Below are 24978 nucleotides of genomic sequence, written 5' to 3'. Positions count from 1 at the left end.
TTTTAAAAAAATTTAAAAAAAATGGAACAAACACCCGAAACTGAGGTATAAAAGTAAAAATATAAAAATATTTTTAATAATCTATAATCAAAAATTCTTACTTTATTACTATATTATAGCTCAGGCCCATATATAAGCCTACGTCTAAATATAATTTACAAGATGCGTTAGGATTAAAAAATGAAAAGCAACGCTGGCTTGCTTATTTGGTAACTATTTATTAATTTTTAATAAAAGATAAAAATTGTTTTTTAATAGTAAATTTTTGTAATAGGAGATAATGCGAGAATGTCTCTACGAAAAGAATGTAGATTTTACCACTGATTATAGGAGTCAAAAGCATACAATAACTGCACAAATAGTTCGTTCTGTAAATATTAAATTTTAATTTTCGTCATTTCTTTTTTTTTGAAGTATACTAAAAATTATTATATTATAGTTTAAAAAAAAGGCTCCTGTCTTCCCTATAACCGCAGCCGATTGGGCTGTAAAGGAGATGCTTGTTAGTACTATACAAAATAAACGTAAGTTAATAATAACTTTATTTATACCTAGTTGGTTTATAGTAGAAATTAATTATTTCATTTTATTTATAATAGGCTATTATCTGAAAAAAAAAAAAAATGAATTAGAAAATAATTTAAGAGTTCCACCACAAAATTCTCCAGCATTACAGGACCGTCCTCCACCATCTCCTCAAGCACAACAAGATCCTCCTTCTCCAGTTGAGCCTTCCGATGAACAAGTTCAGATCCGGCCTCCAGTTGGCCTTCTGATGAACAAGTTCAGATCCGGCCTCCAGAACCACGTACTGATGAACAAGTTCAGGTCCGGCCTCCAGAACCACGTACTAATGAAAAAGTTCAAAGTGATCCTCCAAAAAGGGTCCGGAAACAACGTGTAAATGACAAAGAAAATCAAAATAATGTCCCCAAAAAAAGAGGAAGAAAAGCAAAATCAAGTAAATAAATAAACTTGATCTCGGAGATGACAATTTCTTCGTTCTTGTATAAAACGAATCATACATAGTTTTGACTTAATTAGTTCAATAAATCTTGTTATGATAAACTATTGGTTAATTCATCTTCTCATACACTATATCAGTATTCGGCATTTCATTCGAATTAAATTAAAAATTTGAAGACGTTTAGATTACCTCCGCATAAATAATTTGAATTGTGTAACGCGTAATTTGTCCACGCCTCATTACGCAATGTTTAATTGTTCTAATCATTAATAAATAATCTACACACTATAAATTACTTTGATAAGAAATTTTACACATTTAATCTTTTTTGTTCTAAAAAATCGCTTAAATCTTATAAATACCTTTCCCTTCAATTATGATAACTTACAAATGAAGATGGTTCACAAAAGACGTCAAAATAAATTACAAGAACGAAAAAATAAATCCTTTTCGAATAATAAAAGAAAAAGAGATAAGGTGAGTGAACACTTGAGAACCGCCTAGAGTGGTTACTAGGTTCGCCCGTAGTTTTTCAGATCTTTTAGATAGCTTTTTTTATTTTTTTTCTTCTATTTTTTATTTTTTTATTTTTTTATTTTTTTTTGGAGGGTTTAATAAAAGATGGAGTATATAATTGTATTCGGTTGTTATCTGGTTTCTAATTAAAAAATTGGTTTAGGTCAACTCTTTAAACGAAACAATTGAAAATAAAGATAAAGGTAATTATAAATTATTATTGTATAAATAATATATATCAATTACTAACATTTATTTAGAAATTACACAATTAAAACGGCAAAAAACATTTGCCGTTGAATTATATCAACAAAAGTTAAACCAAATAATAGAAATAGAAAATAAATTAGAAAATAATTGCAAATGTATAGAAAATGAATAATTTTGTTAATAAATTATATGTTATTATAATTCAGTTCTCCCAACTATTCTGTTCCCCAAAGAACTACATGAAAAATTTTTTTTTTTGATGGGAGAAAAAAATGATATGTTCCCATATGAAATAAAAATGATATATCTTCCATACGAAACAAGTTTTGTGAGAAAAAAAATCATTTTTTCATGAGAAAAGGAGTTTGTCAAACAAGATCTGCTACTTTTACGTAATTACTAATAGCTCATTTATTTAATATTTGTATAATTTATAAAATAAAATACGAATACTGACAAAAAGTAAATTTTACTTTCAGTTAACAACCAGATCGGCATACTGTACTATTCCGATTAAAGTTTCTAGCACGTTGTTTGTAATTAATTTTGTACTTTTCTTTGTCCCCATTTTTCCCATTTCACAAAAAATTCATCAGATCTTATCGTTCTCGTGTATTTGCTAAAATCCTTCTTTTTGAAACATGTATTTTCTCACGCATTTTTTCCTATATATACAATCCAATTACGTAAAAATTATTTTAAGTTTTCGTAACGTCTAAAACTGTGGTCTGCTTGGAAGGTTTTAGCCTGCCGAGATAGTTTTAATGATAGGAATAACTTTTAATTTATATAATAGATTCACGATGGTCAGACACCGCTCTCAACGTTCGAAGGAAAAACGAATTGCTCGCATTAAGAGCAAGAGAGGAAGTGCTCGTCAGGTAGTTGCAGGTGGGTTCCTCTCTATGATATCCTGGGGGCTTAGATTGTTCTAAAGAGGGCTTGTGGACGTTTGTCCTGAAATGATCCTGTGGACGTCTTTGGATTGTTCTAAAGGTGACTTGTGGACGTCTGTTCTAAAACGAATCTGTGGACGTCTAAGCGGTATCGGTGTCAACCTAAGATGAAGAAACCCGCTTGGTCGAGCTGCGCATAGATCAAGTTAACCAATTTTTTTTCCCCCATTAGATTACATAAAGGAATTGGAAAAAAAGGTGCAGGAACTTCAAGAGCAAGTGAATGGTATGGATCGGGCTTACAGAGATGACCAGAGAGAATTGCTGCGGGTACATAATGAATTAAAGAAGGCAGAGAGGAAGTAAGTAATCAACTTTTTTGCTAATAAGTTTCCTTAAATTAATATAATTTTTCACTTTTATTTTATTAGGATTACTCGTTTAGAAGGGGAGGAAAGGGATGAAGAAGGCCAAGAAAGAAGACAAAGAAGGGGACAGGGACGAGGGAAAAGGGGAAACGTTGTTGTAAGTTGTAAATATTGACGTGCTTGGTAAACTAGTTTTAAGAATGAAGGATAAAATCTAGCGCAAAGAGTAGTGACAATACAAAGTGCAATAAAATTACGGTATTGCGAATAAAATGACTAAAGAGCCAAAAGACAGCGAATAAAATGACTAAAGAGCCAAAAGACAGAATGAAAAAAAGAAAGATATAAATGAATGTAAACGAAAATGATGCAGACCTAACCTGACGTTATACATTATATGTTATACTGTACGAACCCTGTTGTGATATTAAAGTCAATCGGCAAATATATATATATATATTTCAAATAAATCTTAATAAAAAAATCAATGTGTAACTGAATGATAAATTTTCTTTACCTGAAGATTTTTTTAGGTCTCCCGGTTCGTAAGACGAAAACGTCTAACGTAATGATTCAATTTATGATCGCATTGCACATTGCGCAAGTTTAATAACCCACCTATTATTTTTTTTTATTTATTTATTATATATCTAATAATTATTTTCACACGAGAAAAAAAAATTTTTTAAAAAAAATTTTTTGTCAATCCTAACTGTTACATTCTGCTACCATCAAAATTGTCATTTTTTTTTTAGTGAGAAAATTTTTTATTTGCGGAAAAAAAATACCGAATGGGAGAAATGTGGATGTTGCACAGAGTTTAATGTGTCACGCTAAGGTGGTGGAACATCATTATTATAACACAATTAAATCTTACGCGTGCACTTCCATTTTTGGTTCATCAAATCCACTTTGCCATTAAAGTATAAATACACCGCTTCCATTAAAAGATGTAAAGATGTAATTCAATATCGAATTACATATTACGATTAATATGTCCAAACAAAAAAAAATCGAATTACATATTACGATTAATATGTCACAGCAAAAAAGCCATGAAATAGAATTACATATTACGATTAATAAATTTATCAAAAAAAAAATTAAAAATTCATTTTTTGGTTTTTCTTTCTCTAATTCTCTTCTTTTTTTAAAAAAATACTGAATTCTTTCTACCACCTTTATCGCAATTTTAAAATATGGACTCTTTAAGATCATTAAAAATACCAATTATCCAGCTGCAAAAAAGTATTTTACCTTATAATTTTGATTCTGGAGAACAACCCGAAACAGAACAGCCTGCAACAGGTTTGCAAAGTTAATTATTTATTTTGTATCTAATTCTAATAAATCAATTAATATCTACTTCAATTTTGAATCAATATTTCATAATTGAATATATTTAAAGATAAATAAGAACCATTGGTCCTAATAATTTCTCCAAGTGTTACAAGTGACGATGGTTCTTTTGGTTCTCCTAGTGTCGGGGTTGGGGTTTCTGAAACTTTTAGTAATAATGGCACTAAAAAACCAAATATAAATAATGAATTTGACAATGATGATAGGAATGAAGAACAGGATCGTAATTCGAGGTTAGTTTTAAAATTAATATGATTTTATATTTAATATATGTGCGAACACGGTATAACAGTAATATTAAAGTTTATTAAATAGTTATTAATTAACACAATTTTATTTACAAAAAGTAAATTCCTTTTTTCTTATTTATATTTTATAGATGATCAAGTAAAAGTATTGGATACCAATACTGATGATGCTAACGAAGATTTTTGTAAGTTTCAATTTATATCTTATAATCTTAGTAATTTAGAGCAAACAGTAATATTTAAATTTATGTTTATTATTTTCTATTTATTGTAATGTATAAGGTTCAACCCAAAAAAATGATAAAAAAAGAACGAAAATTGGTAAATTTTCGCATTTTTTTTCTTACCTTGTTGATTAACAAAAGAGATACTTACTTTTTGTTATTTTAAATTATATTAGATACCTCGATGCGTAAAAGGGCTAAACCGGGTATTGTATAATTCACAGAAAGTAAACTCTGAAACTTGAATTTGAAATAATATATATATTTTTCTTTAGACGAAAAAATATTATTGGCCATTAATAAGATCAGAGGTCCCACAATAGATTCGTTATTATATTCATTGAGCAAATTGAAAAATACTGGAGTTAAAAGTGTAACAATGAACTTGGTTAATAATAATATACGATTTATGGATTCCACAGGAACATTAGTGATAAAGCCAAATCACGTTAACTCCGATGATATAACAATTAATGCCAGTTTTCCTCATTATGATTATAATCAAGCCTCGGATATCAGCTTCGAGGCAAATATTATCGAATTAAAGAAATTCAAAGAATTGGATATGGCAAGTATAAGATTGGCGGAAGATTTGCATAAGCTGCTAGGTTATATTGGTAAATTGCCAAATAATCCACCTATACGTGATAGGTCAATCTTCAGTAAAAAAGAAGAGTATAGAGAAGCCCTCATTAGTCATTTGGAAAAGATTAATTCAACACAAGATTTTCAATCTTTTCGTGGTACTCAACGTATTAATTTGATTTCTGATGACAATCAAAAAAGTTGCAGTTCTTTTAAAATTTTACCAATTCGTGTGCAAGAAAAGACTTCATCACTTACTGAATTATCTGATGAATTCAAGAAGATTGCAAAAGATTTATCGGAGGATATATTTTTATCCGTAATGGGAGAAGCAAATGAGCAAGGAAATAAAGAAATGGCCAGACGCAAGGAACTAAGGTTTCATGTCGGGTTTTTTAAGTCATACATACAATTACAGGCTTTTTGTGAGATAAACTTAAACAGAAAACAATCAGAGACGACAAAATCTCAAGCAAAAATATTAATTGCTCAATTTTACCCCTTAATTTCTTTACCGAATTTGGAATTGATGCTTCAGCGAGCACCACGTATATACAGGTTACTAGAAGTAGCCAATTTTGATTGGCGACTTTTAGATTCTTTCGAAGAATTAAGCGCATGTTTTTTTAAGAGTGGAGTAAAGACGGCAATTAACTTTGAAATATGGATCAATTTGGTCCGTACAGGCAAGCTGATTAGTTATGACGAAGAATTAAAAACTCAAGAAAGAAATAGGGAAAACAAGAGGATTAAAATTGAAATTATTAAGGAATATTTTGATATTTCAGGGGTTAATTTTGACGAGATGGTTGGTAATGAGTAGGTAGTAAACAGAGAAAAAAAAATTTTTTTGCAGTCAAATAGTTTTGCATTATAATTAGAATGAATTTATATTATAATGATAAAAAATGGACTCGAAAAGCGTTGCAACCTCCAGATTTATAAATTAGCATTATAAGTAATTTAGTAATTTTACATGAATAAAAGGCTAAATAATATGCAATCTTTTATTGTTTGCGCATTCTAACATTTGCTAAATAAACTTGCTATAATTGCTATCGTTTACTATCATAAATAAATAAATAAATAAATCAATTTGTGGCTTAGCCTATTTTTACATGAAAAAAACTCCGATATGTTATTTATGTATACGTTTTTATGTATCTAAAAAATTAAATGTTAATTAATGATCTAGTTTAAAATTTTAAATTTATAATATTAAACATACCGTCCCATATTTTATTCTCTTTTTCTGCTGTTATTTCAAATTCCTCAAAACCATCATACTCTTCAGAAGTACCACTTTCTGTCTCTGAATTATCATTATCATAATTATCAATGATTTTAAAAGGTCCATAATCATAATCATCAAGAATTTGATCATCGCTAAAGTAATTATTAGGAAAATGTAAGTTATATTTTTTATTATAAATAATCGATCAATTACCTTTTAGATGTATCTTCTAACACTGAAGGAAATGGAACATCAAAGCTTTGATTATTACTGTCACTAAAGTCATATTATAACAACAATTAGTAAATTAGTAAAAGTAATTTTTACTTTTAGCAATGACAGTACGATATATTAGCTAATATTTTAGGAGGTATAATGATAATTTTAATTATTCGTAGATAAAGTAAAAAAATTGACTATGCTGATTTTAAATAAGGGCAATTTTAACAAATAAGGGAAGGTTTTCACTTTGACAATCTCAATTTAGTGTAGCGAGAGGTCCCTGACAATAGGAGAAATAATGGTAAGATAACAGTAAAACAAAAATTTTAAAAACATTGATGAAACTTACCGAAAGTTCATCATTCCAAAAATATGTTTTTCTTTCATATTTACCTAAAGTCCATTCCAAAGTCCAGATGTTCTGATTCTAAAAATGAAAAAACGTTAGTTATAATATTTTTAATATAAATACATTTACACCTAATTACCTGAGCCGTTCCAAATGGTTTTTTCTTTCAAGTATCTATATAGAAGGAAGACATAAAATAGAGTAATAGATTGATTAATATACGTGAAGTATGAGTCTTCAGAAATAAAAATCAGCAAAAACAATGTGTATAAATAAGATAGAACAAGTATCGATATGCGCCCAGTCTTAAGCCGCAGGATCCTCTTCAAGAAAATTTTATTTTCTAGAAGAAGAAACCTGAGTCTTGGACGATACCAATCCTATGTATGCGCTTAGTTTTAAGTCGCATGATTCTCCTTAAGAGAAGAAACCGAAAATAACTTAACAATTAATAAATTAAAATTTAACTATGGGCATAATACTGGTGTAATGATGAAAAGATTGATGACATAGTAAATCATGTAAAATTTCTTTTTAGGTCATATTAACGAGGATTTTTTTTCCTTTTTTATGTATTCAACCGCAATATGGAGAATCGTGTGAAATTTCTTAATGAACTGCAAATGCTTTTAACTCTCTTTTTTCCTTTTTTTTCAACATCCAATTTTATATCGTAAACATGGATATCTTGCCAGAAATCGACTTAAGTGAGAACAGAATTACGAATAATACAATTGACAAACTAATTGAAACGCTTAAAACTACTAAGTTCAAGGTTAACCTTATTATACAAATTAAGATATATTTTAAATATAAATCTAAAGTTTTTATTTGAATTAGAAATTGAACCTCGAGAGTGTCTTCACTAAAAATAACAAACAAGAAACCTTTGAAATTTTGAGAAAAATATGCGAAGTAATTAAAGAAAGCACAAATTTGGAAGAACTGATAATTAGTAAAAATGCACTAGGAAAAAGCGGTGCAAAGGCGTTAAAAGTTTTTTTAACTAATAATGTTAATTTAAAGCACTTGATAATCGACGACGCGGGTTAGGTGAAGGAGGTACAGTTATATTAGAATCGTTATTGAATTCGAGAAGGAAAACTTCTTATTTAGAAACATTTTCAATAAAAGAAAATGTTTTAGGAAAACAGTGTTCCAAACTGCTTTTTATGGTTCTACATAAACATAAAATTACACTAACAAAAGTAATTTTGTCTTGAAACAGCTTTTATAACTCAGATCTTTGTCGAATAATAGAGTCTTTAAGTTTGTGTAAGAAGTTACAAATTATTAATCTCGAAGATAATTTTTTCACTAAAAAAACATCGAAAATGCTTAGTCGATCTTTGGCTAACTGGCCGGATTTAAAACAACTAATAATTAATGATTGTTTGATATGTAAAAAAGGTGTTATATATATTTTAGAGGCATTATTAAAGGGTACCAATAAAAATATTGAATATCTGGGGTTTCAATATTGTAGTATTGATGAGAATGGGTTCTATACTTTGGCAAGTATAATTAAAAAAAGTCTAATGTTAAAAGTGGTGGAAATCAATGGGAATTATTCGATAAAAAAAAAATGTATGTCAAAGCTAAATTTGGTCTCTAAAAAAAATGGAACCTTGATAAATGGATTTGATGATTTAATTAACGAAGATGATGAGGGAGAAGAAAAGGAGGGAAAGGAAAAGGAGGGAAAGGAAAAGGAACTGGACGATAATGAGGTAGAGGAAATTCATAATGACATGAAAGGGAAAGGTCATGATGGAAAGGAGGGAAAGGAGGAGGAGGGGCTGGACGTAGAGGAAGAGGAAGGAGACTATGATGAAAAGGAGGGAAAGGAGGAGGAGGGGTTGGACGTAAAGGAAGAGGAAGGAGACTATGATGGAAAGGAGGAGTGACTGATGATGAAATCATGAGTTTTATAATAATAATAAGATAGTGCCGTAGTACAGTTGCAATTTTATCGTAAAATTAAAATATTTTGTATATATTGTGCCAGCTGGCAACTTAATAAACATCCCATGACTTTAAATTTTAGCTGAAAAGTTAATTGAACGAATAATTTACTTACATTAATTATTCTACGTAAAAATCATTCATAATTTTTTATTTATTTTTTTTTACATTTTATAATATAAAATTATAAATTCAGTCTAATGTGATAAATCGGATACTATTATTAACCAAATTCATTGCTACACTTTTAACTCCAGTTTTTTTCAATTTGCCCAAAGAATAGAATAATGAATCTATAATAGGATCTCCAATATTACTAATAGCCAATAAACTTTCTTTGTCTAAAGAAAAAATATATATATATTACTTCAGATTCAAGTTCACAAGTTTTGCTTTCTGTTAATTATACAATACCCGGTTTAGTCACTTTTTTACATATCGAAGTATTGCCTAATATAATTTAAAATACCAAAAAGTAAATATTACTTTTGTTAATCAACAAAGTAGAAAAAAAATACGAAATTTTACCGATTTTCACTCTTTTTTTATCATTTTTTAGGGTTGAGCCTTATATAGAAACAATAAACATAAATTTAGTATTATTGTTTGTTCTAATTATTAAGATTATAAGACATAATTTGAAACGTACAAAAATCTTCGTTAGTATTATTGGTATCCGATATTTCTAATATTTCTACTTGATCATCTATAAATAAGTAAAGAAGAATTTTACTTTTTGTAAACAACAAAAGAAACGATGAAAAAGAACTACCATCACTTTCCCTAACATGTTTTTTGTTTGAATTTCCTTCGATATCTCGCGATGCTTATAATATAAATATGAAAATTGGATTAATAACTTTATAATAATTATACATAACAAAATCTCAATATTACTGCTATACCGTGTTCGCCTATATATTAAATATAAAATCATAGTAATTTAAAACTAACCTTCAGAAAGACTTTACCAACCGTGCTATTAAGATTAGAAAGATCGATATTTTTAAAGATAATCCAGAACCATTTGTCCTAATAATTCCTCCTAGTATTACTGGTGGTGATGGTCCTCCTGGTTCTCCCGGTGGCATTGTTTCTGAAACTTTTAGTAATAATGCACTAATAAAAAACAAAATAAAAATAATGAAAATAATGAACTCTAACTTGGCATCGAAATCTATAATTATGAAATATTGATTCAAAAAAATTGATATAAAATTCGATTTATATTGCCACACATTTTATTTTTTGTTTTTTTTTGTTCTCATTTTTTACCTGCACAATTCTTGCATTTGTCTTTAGTTTTTGACATCTTTTTTCAAAAAATAATTCGTGTCTTTTAAAGAAAGAAAGAAATTTAGTTTATAAAATTAAATAATCTAATTACGTTATTTTATTTAATTTTTTGCCGATTGAAATATTCATGTACTCGATCAGAATATTTTAAGGACACATCATCACATACCAGGTCATTTGTGAAACCGATACGAATAGTATATAGTCCTTCCCAGAATATTTTAAAATATTACAATTCGAAACACTATTTTAAATATCCATTTGTACAATTTCAGTATATTTTAAGAATATTATATTAACATACCTAAATTACTGATAAATTACTTTTAAGGATATTTTCCATATCTAATCAGAATATTTTAAAATACCAGTCAATATTACATTTAAAAATTAAGTATATTTTTCGTATAATTTAAACTTATTTATTATTATAGAACACTATTTTAAATATACTGTTTGTACAAATTTCAGTATATTTTAAGAATATTATTACTATATAAGGATATTTTAACCATAAAACTAGTACAGTTTAAGGATGTAGACTTTTTATAGGGCAGAATTATGATATATAAATATAAGAAATTTTTTATATAATCACATTTCTTTATAATCACCAAATATAGGCTGTTCCAAATATGTAACTATAAAGAGAATTGACTGTATTATCAACATAAAGTTTATAAAGGATTTAATAATAAAGTACTACAAATAAAGAATAATTTAAAAGTTATTTATTAATCTTATTACTTTGCTTAGTAAATTTATTAATGAAATGACCAAGAATTTCTATTATTTTTTTTTTTTTAATATTAAATAATGTACCATTTTATTAAAATATATTTGGATTGCATAATAATCACAAAATATTTTATGAATAATACTTTCAGCTTCAGGCCAGTCTGATCTAACATTAGATATTAAATAAAAGTAAATAAAAAGCAAATTAAAATAATATACTATAAAAAAAATTAAAAGAAAAATAAAAATAAAAATAAAAATAACAATAATAATTAAATTAATAGTAAATAATATATCTAAAATTATAAATAAAAATAAATATAATTGAGAACAGAATAAAAACATTATTTTTAGAACTATCAATCCAGTAATTTTTTGCTTATGTATAACTAAAATTACTTGTCAAAACTGGTAGGATGACGTATGCGAAACTGCCAAAACTAGTTTCACAAAATTGCCATAAAATGCTGAAATGCCAAAACTGCCAAAATTGCCAAAATTGTTTCAGCATTTCAGTGTAGTATATCATTTGATATACATATATATATCAATATTTTTTAATTACGTGTAAATGTTAAGGTTGCTTGTCTAAACCTTTTCAAAATCCTACGATTAGTTTCATCAAAATTTTACTATAGATTTATTATAGTTTCGGCAGAGTTTCGGCAGTTTCAGCATTTATAATAAGTTTCGGCAGTTTCGCCTTTCTCCAAAGTTTCGCCAGTTTTTTAATATAACTTTAATATAGTTTCGGCAGAATTTCGCTTTTCGGCGAAACGCCATCTTGCCTAAACCCCTAGGTTTCGGCAAGCAACCTTAGTAAATGTATAAATGAAAACATAAGGAATGCTAAAACTATAATATAAAATATTACTATTTATTCTGCCGAAACTATAGATAAATAAGGTTTCGCAGCTTTGCAAGTTTCAGCAGTTTCGCAATTTTGGCAGGTTTCAGCATTTTAGCATTTTGGCATTTTGGCATTTCGCCACTATATAAGAGTTGCATTTCGTATTGGATCAGATAAGTTTCAGTAAACACCTTATTTATAACATATTAACCTTATTAACTTTCTTTTTTATTGAAATCCAATTCTTACATATGTATTTTCTTATAAAGGTGTCCATTGATTTCTTTACTAAAGAGACTATTTAATTTACTTTTTCTGTTTGTAAATCTTTAACTTTATTTGAAAGTTGATTTGAATTGTCCCTTACTTTGAATTCTGAAAGTTGATTTGAATTCTTCTTTACTTTGAATTTTAAAGTAATTTTATCTGTTTAAATTTTTTCTATAAAATAATTTATTCATATCTTGGTTTTTATATTAATTCTTTAAATGCTAGAATGAATTGAATTAAAATATTAACTATAAGTATCTATGTCTTAACAAAAGATATCTTAAAGTCTTTTTGTAATCTTATTGTTTGGAAAGTTTCAACTTTCACTTTTAATGCCAAATGTTAAAACTTTTGAAATTTTTCTGACTTTGCTGTAATGTTTGTAATGTTAGAATTTCCATTATTTTATATAAATAAAATTCTTTATAATTATAATGTCTTTTTTTTATGAACTGAATATTTTCTTTTTAATGTATTTTATAAGTTTTTTATTTGCTTTTTCTTTTTCTTTTTTAATTACTAATTTGTCATATATATGAATATTAAAAATATTGTCTTTAAAATATAGATAAATATTAAAAAATAAATAATGTATCAATTTTTATCTTTTAATTTAACTACTTTAAATTCATAAATTAAAGCAAATAAATTTTAAATGGCATTATAAGTTTGAATCTTACATAATTCTAGTAAAATTATTTTAGTAATCAAGTCTATTTATTAAGATTAGTATAAAGATTAACTTAATTAATTTCAATTTTTTACAGTCAAACCTTGATATAGCGAACTTTTGATATAATGAATTTTTCAGATAACTATAATAAATTTCCCTTTGCTATAATGAATTAACCAATCAAATCTCTTAAAATCTTCACTATAGCCTTATAGCGAAGTTGAGGTCTAGAATCTAGGGTTTGTTATAACAAGAGTTGACTGTATTTATCCATTTTTATTATAATTTTTTAATTTTAATATTTTTTTGTATAATTCTTGATCTATTACATCTAGAATAATGATTTTATTGCCATTCAACTTGTCTTGATTAGATGATTCTAATGAGCTATTAACCACATTTTTACAATTACTAGATGCTAAGAAATTAAGCAAATTGTCTAGTGTATACATGCCACCCAAATTATTTTGGACTGCCGTAATTATAAGTAAAATCCCAAATTCAATTATGGCATCCCAAATTATTTTGGCACTTTATATAGTAAATTATATATAAACCGAATGAATTATGGCATCCCAAATTATAATTATGGCATCCCAAAATAATTTGGACAGCATGTATAGTCTAGTGGCGCAGTAAACATAAATCAAGAAATATTAAAATACTAATTTTTTACATTTTGTTAAATATCTCATCAACTAGCAATTATAAAAAAAATGAAACTACCACCATTCAATTTATCCAATAAGATGATTCTAACAAGCTGTATTATATCTTTCTACAATTATTAGATGTTGAGCAATTTATTATATTCTTTACATAATTATAACTATAAAGTATAAACAGTATTTTTTAATATGAGATTTTCAAAAATAGGTGTGATAGTGACTATAGATAGATTGTGACTATATATAATAGATTTTAATAATAAAATATTTTGAACATCTAACTGGTGTAACTATATAGTAGAATGTGATTATAATAAGAGTAACTATAAAGGGAGTTGACTGTAAAACATTTTTACATGACTTTATAAAATCTGAATATTAGTTTTTTTTTAAAAAAATACATTTTGTTAAGATTAATTTTTTTAACAAAAAAATCAGTACTTTTATAGTTTTATTATTATTAGTCTTTCAGTAAAATGTTTTCAATTTTTTTTTATCCAATTTCTTATTCTACTTTACAAATATTTATTTTACTTAAAGTTTTAATAAAAGTGTTTTTTCAGCTTAAATAATAATGTTTTTTTCTGATTTTTTTTCCTAAGTAAAATTATTGTCTTTAATATAACTACTTTATCTCCTGCCACTATTTTGAATATGGCTGCTTTGTTCCTTTTAGTTGGTATATTATCAGAAAATTTTATATCAAGCAAAATACGAAATCTTCTCTTTAATGTAGATTGTTTTTTAGAAATTCCAATAGATAATTTAGTTCAATGAAAATTGGTAGCCATTAGTTACAAATATCTGGATAAAGTGGACTTTATATTAAGCATTAACAGGACCGGAAAAACCTATAATGGAGGTTACCGTAGTACCCGGCACACTAGTAAAGTCCATTGAATTTTTTATATATACAATTTTTAATGAAGCCAAAATGTGTGGATTAAACTTATCTGTTTAAGTTTAGAGTTAAATGCATGATTTATACACTCAACTTAGATTTTTATATACTCTGTGTAATGCAAAAAGGTGGTTCGATCGCATAATTAATAAATTTTTTAAAAAGTAGTTCACGTTACTATAAATTTTTTTTCGGAAAATTTAATGATCTCAGTTAATATTGATATTAAAAGAATAATTTATGATTCATTTTATTTTTCAGACATTTCTGTATAAGATTTGTTAGATTATTAGTTTAATTACTTAAGAAAAATTTTTATTAATTTGGGCAAAACCATCATTTTACTATTGTCCGGTGACCTTTATTATAAGTTTTTCCGGTCCTGCATTAACATGTAAATAGTGATATTTAAAAAGTTTTTGCATGTCGTCTTATGAAGTTCTAGAAATCAAATACATAACAAAAGGAAAAATGTTTTAAGTGATAAATACTGAATAATAAAAAAATGATCATCTGATTTATGTTATGCTAAAATTAAAGTTTTATAGTTACTTTATTGAAAATAGTTAAATAAATATTACAAAAATTCTCTAAACTATAAATATTTATTGTTGAAATGTGATAAGATCAAACGTCCTCAAGCAATTCAAACCTTAATGAAAAAGAAAGCAACTGATCAAAAATTATACACCACCTGTAATTACTTCAGCTATCAAAGAATATGCAATAAAAGAATTGGACTTTAATACAAATGTTAATAAGTTAAAATGCCAAGAAAAAGCTAGGAATATAAAATTAAAAGATATAGCATTCATTAATTCTTTAAACAAATCATATTTATATATCCAGATCAATTAAAAAAACTTAAACATTATAAATGATTAAACCTCATAAACTTGACTCACAAAACTAACAGATATGACTGGTGTTTATTCATTTTGTATATCTATGATAATTATAAATATTGGGATATAATACTCATTTTTTTGTAAGTAGTAAAAACTGTGAAATCATCTTACAAGTATTAAAAATAATTTAGGATAATTATTGCTACTAGTCCCTTCAATATGTTTTTTCTAATCAAAGTAGCATAGAAGTCAAGAGTATTAAAAAAGTTTTTCTAGTATAAATGATAATGAACAAGAATGTAATGTAATTCTTTGTGTTATGCATATTATGAAATTATAGATATCAAAGATTTATAATAAAAAAACTCATGATATTATAGTTACTGCAATACACAAAAAAACAAAAATCAGATGTGAAAAACTTGTTTAAAAAGCAACTTCCATTCAAAATTATATTAAAAGAAATTACATGAAAAATACAAAACAGTAGGTGTTGTAGACTCATTCTTTACTTTTGCAAGTTACCTTCATAAATTCTCTAAAGTCTTATCACAACGAAATAAAAATTTTAACATCTTTAAAATATGGTTTAATTAATATATCCTTCATTTTTTCATAACTTTTTTTCATTATTTAAATTTTTTTCTATCTCATTTTTTATTTTCATTTTAATTCATCTGATTTATTCATCTATTTGCTTTTTAGCTACCTATTTATTTACAATTATTATCTGTTTGTCTATTCATTTATCTATTTTCTTTATTTTAGGTGCTGTTTAAAATATTATTAATATGACTTTAAAAAGCATTCTGATTCAGAAAAAGTTACATATGACTTTCATACAAAAAAATATCCGCTTATAGTATAGAAGACAATATTATTGAAGAAATCCACAAGTTTCTCTTTCTACTTCAATGTTTAATTATTAAAGAAGCTTGTACTATAATAAATAGGTTTGAAAAAGGAAAAGGTGTATAGGTTTAACTTCGCTATTTATTCTGAAATAGATACTTACTTCTATACAAGTATATCTTCCATGAACATATATATGAAAACACAAAATTATTAACCACTAATATATGGAAAATGTTTTAGGAAATATTTGAAAAAAATGGCTTTGAAATATATGAAAGTTGTAAATTAGTAATAATATTTGTATTAGTGTTCTGGGCAAAATTGGTTTCACCTAAATGATTTACAAAAAAGAATCCAAATTTGGATTTCAGAAATTTTGGATAGTTTTGGTTATATAGAAAGAAATTTGTGATGAAATATTTCAGATTTTGAAAAATAATTTTACTTAAAACTATAATTTGTACAAATAAAACAACAAAAAGAAATTGAAAATTAAAGACTTATCATGGCTGAATTAATTTAAAAAGTTCATAATAGATACTGGAAAAGGACTCTGCTTACTTATAATAAAGGTTACCGTAAAAAATTGACCCTTTACTAATAGTTTTTACTTTACTTTTTTCTTAAATTCTATTGGTTAATTAGCTAAAAAGGAAAAAAATCATAACAATGTAACATAAAATTTCCTTTTATAGAGGTCGTCTAAAGCGGGAGCAAATCACGTGATTCGGTGTAATTTTAATTAGATTAATTTTTTATAAAGAAAGATTAATAAAAACTTTAAAATCATAATATAAGCGTATTTTTATCTGCTTTGCAAGTTTACTTAAGGAAAAAAAGTGGATTATAAATATTGTTTTTGACTTTACATATGAATGAACGAAACTTTGCCGATCATATCCAAAAATGGATAACGAAATTGAAAAAGTCAAATAAATCAAAAACAGCATTCAAACCCCTACTCTGCGTTCTAAGTAAACTTGCAGAGCAGGCAAAAATGCATTTAGGATGTGTGTTTAGAATGGTTGAATATATGGTAAAAAGTTTTATTTTATGAAAACAATTTTTTTCGAAGTCATGTGATTTGCCCCTGCTTTAGACGATGAGATCCCCCAATTCCCCCTGTCATCAATTTACAAGGTTGCCACATCGAACGGGCATTCTCATGGTCGAACGAACGAATGAGCGAACAAACAAACGAACGAACGAGCAATCAAACGAACAAACACATGATCAAAACATAATTAACGAACAACAACATCAGCAAACAATATACAACAACATTCTTGGTTCACAAAATAAATAGCGTTAGTAATATAAAACATTAAACGATATAAAATAAAATTAACTTCTCTGAATTTTCCTCAATTTATATCCACTTTCGATTTCAAACTGCGATAACTCTCGCTACAAATTATTATCTTCCAAAGGTATATATTTAATTCATCTTAAATTTTCATTAATTAAAATTAATTAATCAAACATTGATTAAAGTTTAGGGCGAACCTATTACCTTTAATTAATATTAAACTTCATTAATAATTAAAAAATAAAACTTATATTTTATTGAGTTCTGTGGATGCGAACTATGGAATTACCTTGAATTCCGTTCTCTATATATACAATTTTTTATGCTACTTTCTATTCTATCTATATACTATCTTTTCTATTCTTTATATATTATCTTTGAACTATCTTTCTAATATACTATCTATACTTTAAATACGCTATCTTTTAATATGCTATCTTATATATTATTTTATATATTATCTTTTCTATTATTCGAATATTACATCGTAAAGAAATAATTTATAACCCATCCTTTGTGGCTGTGTTATCTTTATATATGTTCTTTTTAATATGTTATCTTTTATATTCCATCTTTATACTTTCTTTTCATATTATCTTTTATATTATTTTGTATTCTTTAATCTTTCCGACATTATTTTATATGTTCTTTTAATCTACTTTATGTGTTTTGCTTATAATCTATCTTTTGTGGCTTATAATTATTCTTTCTTATCGTTCTTATTGTTAAAGATCGCTAAGCCGCAAATGATCGACTCTATTTATCCTATTGGTTCTTTGTCAATCATTCAATAAATATTACATCATGCAGATCATTACTCTTCTTAAATGTTTATCCTTTTCGGCTAATTATTTATCCATCCACACCAATCCACGATTAATTTGTTTGTTCTTAATACTTGATAATTACATTTGGCGGTTGAATTTTATCATCTTTTCGTGCTTGATATTCGGCCGTTTACATTATCCCCCTCTTCGCTATTTGTGACCTCACAAATAACTTTAAAAGAATCGAACTCGGGTCTCGTTCATAATAATTCTAATTGAATCGAACTCGGGTCTTATCGAATACCTCTTTTCCTTTAATTACCATTTTTGGTGTAAATCCCCCTCGATCATAAAATTTCTTTAACCATTCTCCATTTTTCCACCTCTTTAAATACTTTTCTCCAACTACTATTGTCATTTTTAACTTTTACTCGACTGTATCTTTTGGTATCTTTGTACACGCTCTGATTTTCTTCAAACATTTTAACCATGTCCAAATATTCCTCCTTCCTTAATGTTGGGTATGATGATTTTTCCGTTTTCTCTGTTTCTCTTCCAATGTAATTTTTCCAACATACATCGCCATCTTTTTCTAAAAATATCACTATTGATTTATCTATTGTTTCTTTCAATCTGAATATTTCTTTTTCCATCTCATGATTTCCATGTGAAGTAATTAATCCTCTGTCAAAACTTTTCGTCTTTTGGTAATAATATTCGCAATATGGTGATTTGTCTAAGATTATTATATCTGTATCTTCATCATATTCTAACATTCTTCTATTTATTTGTTCCACTACTTTTTTTCTGAATTTCCATTCTGTATCCATCTTTGATTCGTGAAATTCATCTTTGTATCTCAAAGTTATATTTGCCCTACAATTTTTACATCTCCCACAAGGTCATCAGGTGATATTTCATCGGTTAATCTCGGTCCATATACTCCGGGTTTTGTTGGCCCTCCTGCTTCTCTCCATTTTCTTGGTCCCTAATTCTGTTCAGTTCGTTCAGGTACATAATTTGGTGCTGTCGTGCCACTTGGTATTCCTCTATCATCCGTTCCATTTCTTTAATTTTTTCTTGTAAATTTCCTATTGCATTAATATTCGCTTGAACTTCTCCTAGTAATCCTGTCGATATTACTGGTGGTAATACTAAATTGTTCCAATCCACCCCAATATCATAATTATACATAGTATTCATTAATGCTCTGAATTCATCTCTTGTTACTGCCATTGTTATCTTCAGTTTTATTGGTGGTGCTGGTATTATTGGTATTATAGGTACTTCCTTTAATTTTTATTTTTCTCTTTACTTTTCAGTTTTTACTCGAGCCAATTTCGGGTCCTTTTATATTCTCTTCCATTTCATCTTCATCATCTGTTGGATTTTCTTTCTCAATATCTTTTTCACATTCTATGCAAGTTTCTTTTCCGATTTTAAATTCTTTCTTTAATCTTTCAATTTCACATCTTTCGCATTCTTTTGTGTTTTCAACTCTCCATTGTAATATTTGTTCATCTAATTCTTTATCTTCAAGATTCCATATTGTTAAATATTTCTTCATAAATTCATATGTTGTTATTATCTTCGCAGTTACTCCAAATTTTCTTATTCTTTCAATTTCCGTTATTTCTACATCATATCCCATTCTTTTCAAATCCATTCTAATTATTTCTTCAAATATCTTTGTTGTTTCTGTTTCTTCAACATCATTAGATTCATCAGATTCCTCATTCGACATTTCTTCATCTTTACTAATCGATAAATTTTCTTCTTCATTAAAATTTTCAATATTTTCATCCCATATTTCATCTGGACTTAATATTTCTCCAGTTTTTTCTGAATCATCTGTATTATCTTCTTCTGATTCTTCGTTATCACTCTTTTCACCACTTTCTTCACTATCTATTATTCCCGCTTGTTCCTTCAACAACTTATCTAATTTTTCTTCAATTCTTTTTCCGACTCATTTTTATTTTCTTGAAAAATTTCAATAAATTCTTTATCTAAAATTTCTCCATCTGTATATCCCATACTAGTTAATCTTAACAATTCTTCTTCAGTTATCATTGTTCCAATATCTTTAAAAATTTTCTGTAATCTTTTTACCCGATCATCAACTTCATTGATATCTTCTTCTTCACAATCTTTGCATACCGTTCCTCCAAATCTAAACATATCGTTCATCCATCTTATCGTTTCTATTTTCAATCTTCTAAGCATTCTTTCATCTTTAAATAGATTACTTCTTTCAATCTTAGATTCCATCTTTCGGTTCTATATATTTACTTCGTCATATTTTACTATTAATTTTTGCTGCGCCTCGAAATTTCAAAAATTTTTCTAAGTCCACGATCTCCTCAGGCTGCGGAGGTTTTTTACTGCGCCATCAAATTTATCTTTTATCACCGATCTCCATAATTTCACATGTCACATCTTTTCGTCACTGTGATTCATAGTTTCACTTATCACCTCTTTTTGTCACATCTTTTTGTCACCAAGATCCATAATTTCACATATCACAAACTTTACGAAAACCTTGGAGTTTTAAGGTTTGCGAATTTCCAATCTTTCTTATCGTCCACATAAATCCTTCTTACTATATATTCTATATTATATAAATTAATCTATAACACACAAAATGTCGTTCTTTTCAGATAAATGTCTTTCTTTTCAAATAAATGTTCTTTTTCAAATAAATATTCTTTTTCAAATAAATGTTCTTCTTTTAAATAAATGTCCTTCTTTTCGGATTTTACTCTATTATTAAATACTGCACGTAATGTTCATTATACGGCTCGTTAATGTGTAAATATCCTTCTATTTTTTCTTCTTTTAACGGAACATTGTAATGAAAGCGTGAACTAGGACACTACACCAGGAACCCTCATCTGAAATGTAGCCTGGGACCTGTAACAATACAACATATCAGTCTTTTCCTCCTTCGTTGGCCGACTCGTCTCTTAACGGGGTGAATCTAATCTTCCGAAATCCAGTTTCAAAAGTCATCAGCTATCCATAAAACTCATCTAAACCAACTTTCTTAAATTGGTGGACCTATACTGAGCTTATCTCTATCTTTTACCCGCTGGAGGTACCCCACATTGAAATAAAAGCACGACAGTTTTCAGGTTTGTCCCATTTTATCCATCCAATGTTTCTTGATAGTAGGTGTCTTTACAACTTTCATTCCCCGTCCCCAAAGCAATTCACGTGTTATTGAGCTGGGTATCCAGATTTGACGTAACCCATACGTTATAATCTTTAATATCGAAGAATAAAAATTTTCCAATCTCGAGCATTTATCCAAAATCCAAACTCAGAGTAACCCATACCACACAGATGAACCCCGGATAATACATTGGTGTTCTCCCATTATTAATCTTTATTTCAAAATCCATCTTTCACTTCCACATCTCCTTATGAAATTTCTCAGGTACTTTATTCCCGAAAGAAATATTCTTGTGCTTTCTATCAATTAAGTGATTACTTGCACAACTCCAAACTTCAATCTTTCACCTTTTCAAGTTTTTAACTCGATTAAATCCTTGTTGATTTATTGGTTCCTTTTGAACTCGTCAAAACCTGAAATCTAAAAATAAATTCTAAAATAAAATATTGATTAATAATACCTATCAGTGACTTACTAACGAAATTAAATTTTCATATTCATTATAATAATAATCATGTGATGATGATCATTTCCTTTCTCGGAAGCACGCACCATATGAGATCCCCCAATTCCCCCTGTCATCAATTTACAAGGTTGCCACATCGAACGGGCATTCTCACGGTCGAACGAACGAATGAGCGAACAAACAAACGAACGAACGAGCAATCAAACGAACAAACACATGATCAAAACATAATTAACGAACAACAACATCAGCAAACAATATACAACAACATTCTTGGTTCACAAAATAAATAGCGTTAGTAATATAAAACATTAAACGATATAAAATAAAATTAACTTCTCTGAATTTTCCTCAATTTATATCCACTTTCGATTTCAAACTGCGATAACTCTCGCTACAAATTATTATCTTCCAAAGGTATATATTTAATTCATCTTAAATTTTCATTAATTAAAATTAATTAATCAAACATTGATTAAAGTTTAGGGCGAACCTATTACCTTTAATTAATATTAAACTTCATTAATAATTAAAAAATAAAACTTATATTTTATTGAGTTCTGTGGATGCGAACTATGGAATTACCTTGAATTCCGTTCTCTATATATACAATTTTTTATGCTACTTTCTATTCTATCTATATACTATCTTTTCTGTTCTTTATATATTATCTTTGAACTATCTTTCTAATATACTATCTATACTTTAAATACGCTATCTTTTAATATGCTATCTTATATATTATTTTATATATTATCTTTTCTATTATTCGAATATTACATCGTAAAGAAATAATTTATAACCCATCCTTTGTGGCTGTGTTATCTTTATATATGTTCTTTTTAATATGTTATCTTTTATATTCCATCTTTATACTTTCTTTTCATATTATCTTTTATATTATTTTGTATTCTTTAATCTTTCCGACATTATTTTATATGTTCTTTTAATCTACTTTATGTGTTTTGCTTATAATCTATCTTTTGTGGCTTATAATTATTCTTTCTTATCGTTCTTATTGTTAAAGATCGCTAAGCCGCAAATGATCGACTCTATTTATCCTATTGGTTCTTTGTCAATCATTCAATAAATATTACATCATGCAGATCATTACTCTTCTTAAATGTTTATCCTTTTCGGCTAATTATTTATCCATCCACACCAATCCACGATTAATTTGTTTGTTCTTAATACTTGATAATTACATTTGGCGGTTGAATTTTATCATCTTTTCGTGCTTGATATTCGGCCGTTTACAACGACCTCCTTTTATAGTAGGATCTGCAAAGAATTTTATATATGATTTTTACCTTAGGCCTGGGAGTGACCTATCTTATAAGTAAGCGGGGTCTACTGGAAGGTTGAAAAAATGGGTGATGCTAAAAGTATAAAGGCTTTATCATTATATTAGAGACCTCCATAAATCCAATTATTTCACAATTTGAAAATAAATAAAAGCATCAATACTGGTATCATCTGATATAGTAAATAAATTATTTTAAAAAAAAGAAAAAAAAAATTCTTGTTAAAAATGTTTGTATCATTTAATAAAGTTGAAATTTCATTTATTAAATTAATCTTAATTAATAAGGTGTGCATAATAATTAATCTTTCTTGGTCGTCACGTGATCGTCACGATCACGTGACTCTACCGCTTTAACGACCCAGAAAGTGAAGGTTTGGTGGCGTTTCAAACAAATTTATCCACTATGTGAGATGTGTATAGAGAATAGAAAAGGTTTTCATACTAAAGGAGAGATTAAGACTAACGGACGTGCCTCAAAGCGCCGTAAAACATAGATTATATTGACAAATACTGTAATTAGTTTTAACATACAATTATACAAATAAATAATTTTAAAATACTTTGATTATTTTTATTTATTTTTCGTTTAATACATTTTTAAATTACATCATACATCTAATAAAATTAATAAAATTGCAGTATAATTATCACGTGAAATTATCATAGTTGTATTATTTTTAGTATCCCCCCTCCTCTCACCGTTCTACTTGTGTTATGTTAAACGAAGAATCAGCTTGGAACGGCCTAAGGGAAACGCAAGCATTTTTAACATACGATTTTTTACGTCGCACAGACAAGTCGGGTGATTTTCACCATTGACAAAAAGCGGGATTTAAGTAATTAGAAGTTTTTTTCCAAAAGCCCTTAATAATCAAGGAGTTATTACCCTGACTACTTTTCACTTTTTAATTTTATTGCAAAAAATCTAAATAAGGTTTCCATATTGGGTGTAAAATAAAATATTATATTATGGTAAATGCCCAAGAATACTTAGACTCAAATTATCCGAAAGGAGGGGTGAGAGAAGCAATAGAAGGGGAAATAGACCTTAGCAACCGCAGTTTGGAAGGCGGGTTAAATTTTGGTGGATTCATTAATGTCCACAAATTGAATTTTTCTTTTAATGAAATAAGCGGACTTGGTTTTGGATACGGTGAGAAGAAATTGGAAGTATTAGATGCTTCTCACAATCGTCTTGGTCCGACTATTGGAGGATACAGTTACTCACTTAAATTTGTCAATTTTTCTAATAATTTTTATTCGAAAATTACCCTTGGCATGATTTCTCTTACTCATCTTGATGTTAGTAATAATGCACTAACGAGTTTAAGCATAGAAAGTTCTGGAAATTTAACAGAATTAAAATGTTATGGCAATCCGCTCCTAACTAATTTAACCCTAGCGCCTAATCTTAATATTAATTCTTTTAGTCTATCTGATTGTCCTGCTTTGTCATTGTTAAAACCAACCTCAACAACGCCGAGTAGTCCTCAACCAGAGAATAGTAACGAACTAAGTAATTCCGACAAAATTTCCTTAGGCACTGGGCTCGGAGTAGGCATCCCTGGTTTAATATTAACATTAATTGGAACTTGGTATTCTATTGATGAGGACAGGCGTTGGAAAATTAAACGTAAACTAGGGTTTCGAGTTAGTGAATTACCACCAAGTCAAAAAAAAAATATGGAAAGTCGTGGTTAGACAACATAGTTT

The 24978-nt window shown here is 27.5% G+C and overlaps 9 protein-coding genes across 9 annotated transcripts; 7 read left to right on the top strand and 2 right to left on the bottom strand.

The window, feature by feature from the left end:
- Nucleotides 1-1164, top strand: OCT59_030050 (uncharacterized protein). Its single transcript, XM_066146400.1, has 5 exons — nucleotides 1-45; nucleotides 120-209; nucleotides 275-370; nucleotides 440-524; nucleotides 600-1164. Exons 1-5 carry the CDS (start codon nucleotides 22-24, stop codon nucleotides 902-904), a joined length of 600 nt encoding a protein of 199 aa, XP_065995048.1. The 5' UTR covers nucleotides 1-21; the 3' UTR covers nucleotides 905-1164.
- A 193-nt stretch (nucleotides 1165-1357) lies between these two features.
- On the top strand, nucleotides 1358-1865 carry OCT59_030049 (uncharacterized protein; the record flags this gene model as incomplete). Its single annotated transcript, XM_066146399.1, has 3 exons — nucleotides 1358-1444; nucleotides 1647-1686; nucleotides 1744-1865. The coding sequence occupies 3 exons, from the start codon at nucleotides 1358-1360 to the stop codon at nucleotides 1863-1865; spliced, it is 249 nt and encodes an 82-aa protein (XP_065995047.1).
- Nucleotides 1866-2496: 631 nt separating this feature from the next.
- Nucleotides 2497-3132, top strand: OCT59_030048 (uncharacterized protein; the record flags this gene model as incomplete). Its single annotated transcript, XM_066146398.1, has 3 exons — nucleotides 2497-2584; nucleotides 2822-2951; nucleotides 3021-3132. The coding sequence occupies 3 exons, from the start codon at nucleotides 2497-2499 to the stop codon at nucleotides 3130-3132; spliced, it is 330 nt and encodes a 109-aa protein (XP_065995046.1).
- A 1024-nt stretch (nucleotides 3133-4156) lies between these two features.
- OCT59_030047 (uncharacterized protein) lies at nucleotides 4157-6196 on the top strand (the record flags this gene model as incomplete). The annotated part of the gene is made up of 6 exons (XM_066146397.1): nucleotides 4157-4265; nucleotides 4375-4549; nucleotides 4664-4749; nucleotides 4847-4885; nucleotides 4965-4994; nucleotides 5064-6196. 6 exons carry the CDS (start codon nucleotides 4157-4159, stop codon nucleotides 6194-6196), a joined length of 1572 nt encoding a protein of 523 aa, XP_065995045.1.
- Nucleotides 6197-6347: 151 nt separating this feature from the next.
- OCT59_030046 (uncharacterized protein) lies at nucleotides 6348-7587 on the bottom strand (the record flags this gene model as incomplete). The annotated part of the gene is made up of 5 exons (XM_066146396.1): nucleotides 6348-6537; nucleotides 6602-6759; nucleotides 6821-6883; nucleotides 7076-7109; nucleotides 7536-7587. The coding sequence occupies 5 exons, from the start codon at nucleotides 7585-7587 to the stop codon at nucleotides 6530-6532; spliced, it is 315 nt and encodes a 104-aa protein (XP_065995044.1). The 3' UTR covers nucleotides 6348-6529.
- A 270-nt stretch (nucleotides 7588-7857) lies between these two features.
- Nucleotides 7858-8231, top strand: OCT59_030045 (uncharacterized protein; the record flags this gene model as incomplete). The annotated part of the gene is made up of 2 exons (XM_066146395.1): nucleotides 7858-7953; nucleotides 8019-8231. 2 exons carry the CDS (start codon nucleotides 7858-7860, stop codon nucleotides 8229-8231), a joined length of 309 nt encoding a protein of 102 aa, XP_065995043.1.
- Nucleotides 8232-8512: 281 nt separating this feature from the next.
- Nucleotides 8513-9085, top strand: OCT59_030044 (uncharacterized protein; the record flags this gene model as incomplete). Its single annotated transcript, XM_066146394.1, has 1 exon — nucleotides 8513-9085. One exon carries the CDS (start codon nucleotides 8513-8515, stop codon nucleotides 9083-9085), a length of 573 nt encoding a protein of 190 aa, XP_065995042.1.
- A 183-nt stretch (nucleotides 9086-9268) lies between these two features.
- OCT59_030043 (uncharacterized protein) lies at nucleotides 9269-10435 on the bottom strand (the record flags this gene model as incomplete). The annotated part of the gene is made up of 8 exons (XM_066146393.1): nucleotides 9269-9484; nucleotides 9558-9593; nucleotides 9672-9710; nucleotides 9793-9849; nucleotides 9916-9969; nucleotides 10041-10057; nucleotides 10119-10262; nucleotides 10419-10435. The coding sequence occupies 8 exons, from the start codon at nucleotides 10433-10435 to the stop codon at nucleotides 9336-9338; spliced, it is 513 nt and encodes a 170-aa protein (XP_065995041.1). The 3' UTR covers nucleotides 9269-9335.
- Nucleotides 10436-24234: 13799 nt separating this feature from the next.
- On the top strand, nucleotides 24235-24966 carry OCT59_030042 (uncharacterized protein; the record flags this gene model as incomplete). Its single annotated transcript, XM_025328999.1, has 1 exon — nucleotides 24235-24966. The coding sequence occupies one exon, from the start codon at nucleotides 24235-24237 to the stop codon at nucleotides 24964-24966; it is 732 nt and encodes a 243-aa protein (XP_025164399.1).
- Between the last annotated feature and the right edge of the window lie 12 nt (nucleotides 24967-24978).

This window comes from Rhizophagus irregularis, chromosome 9, assembly GCF_026210795.1.
Source record: "Rhizophagus irregularis chromosome 9, complete sequence".
Lineage (NCBI taxonomy): Eukaryota > Fungi > Glomeromycota > Glomeromycetes > Glomerales > Glomeraceae > Rhizophagus > Rhizophagus irregularis.
Note: the sequence above shows the minus strand (reverse complement) of the source record. Positions and strands in the feature narration are given on the sequence as shown.

What these genes read in the sequence shown, in the direction of transcription:
- OCT59_030050 (XM_066146400.1), top strand. Translation starts at nt 22, where the DNA reads ATGGAACAAACACCCGAAACTGAG. An exon ending in AACAAACACCCGAAACTGAG is followed by an intron (nt 46 to 119) that starts GTATAAAAGTAA and finishes ACTATATTATAG; the next exon opens with CTCAGGCCCATATATAAGCC. An exon ending in AACGCTGGCTTGCTTATTTG is followed by an intron (nt 210 to 274) that starts GTAACTATTTAT and finishes TTTTTGTAATAG; the next exon opens with GAGATAATGCGAGAATGTCT.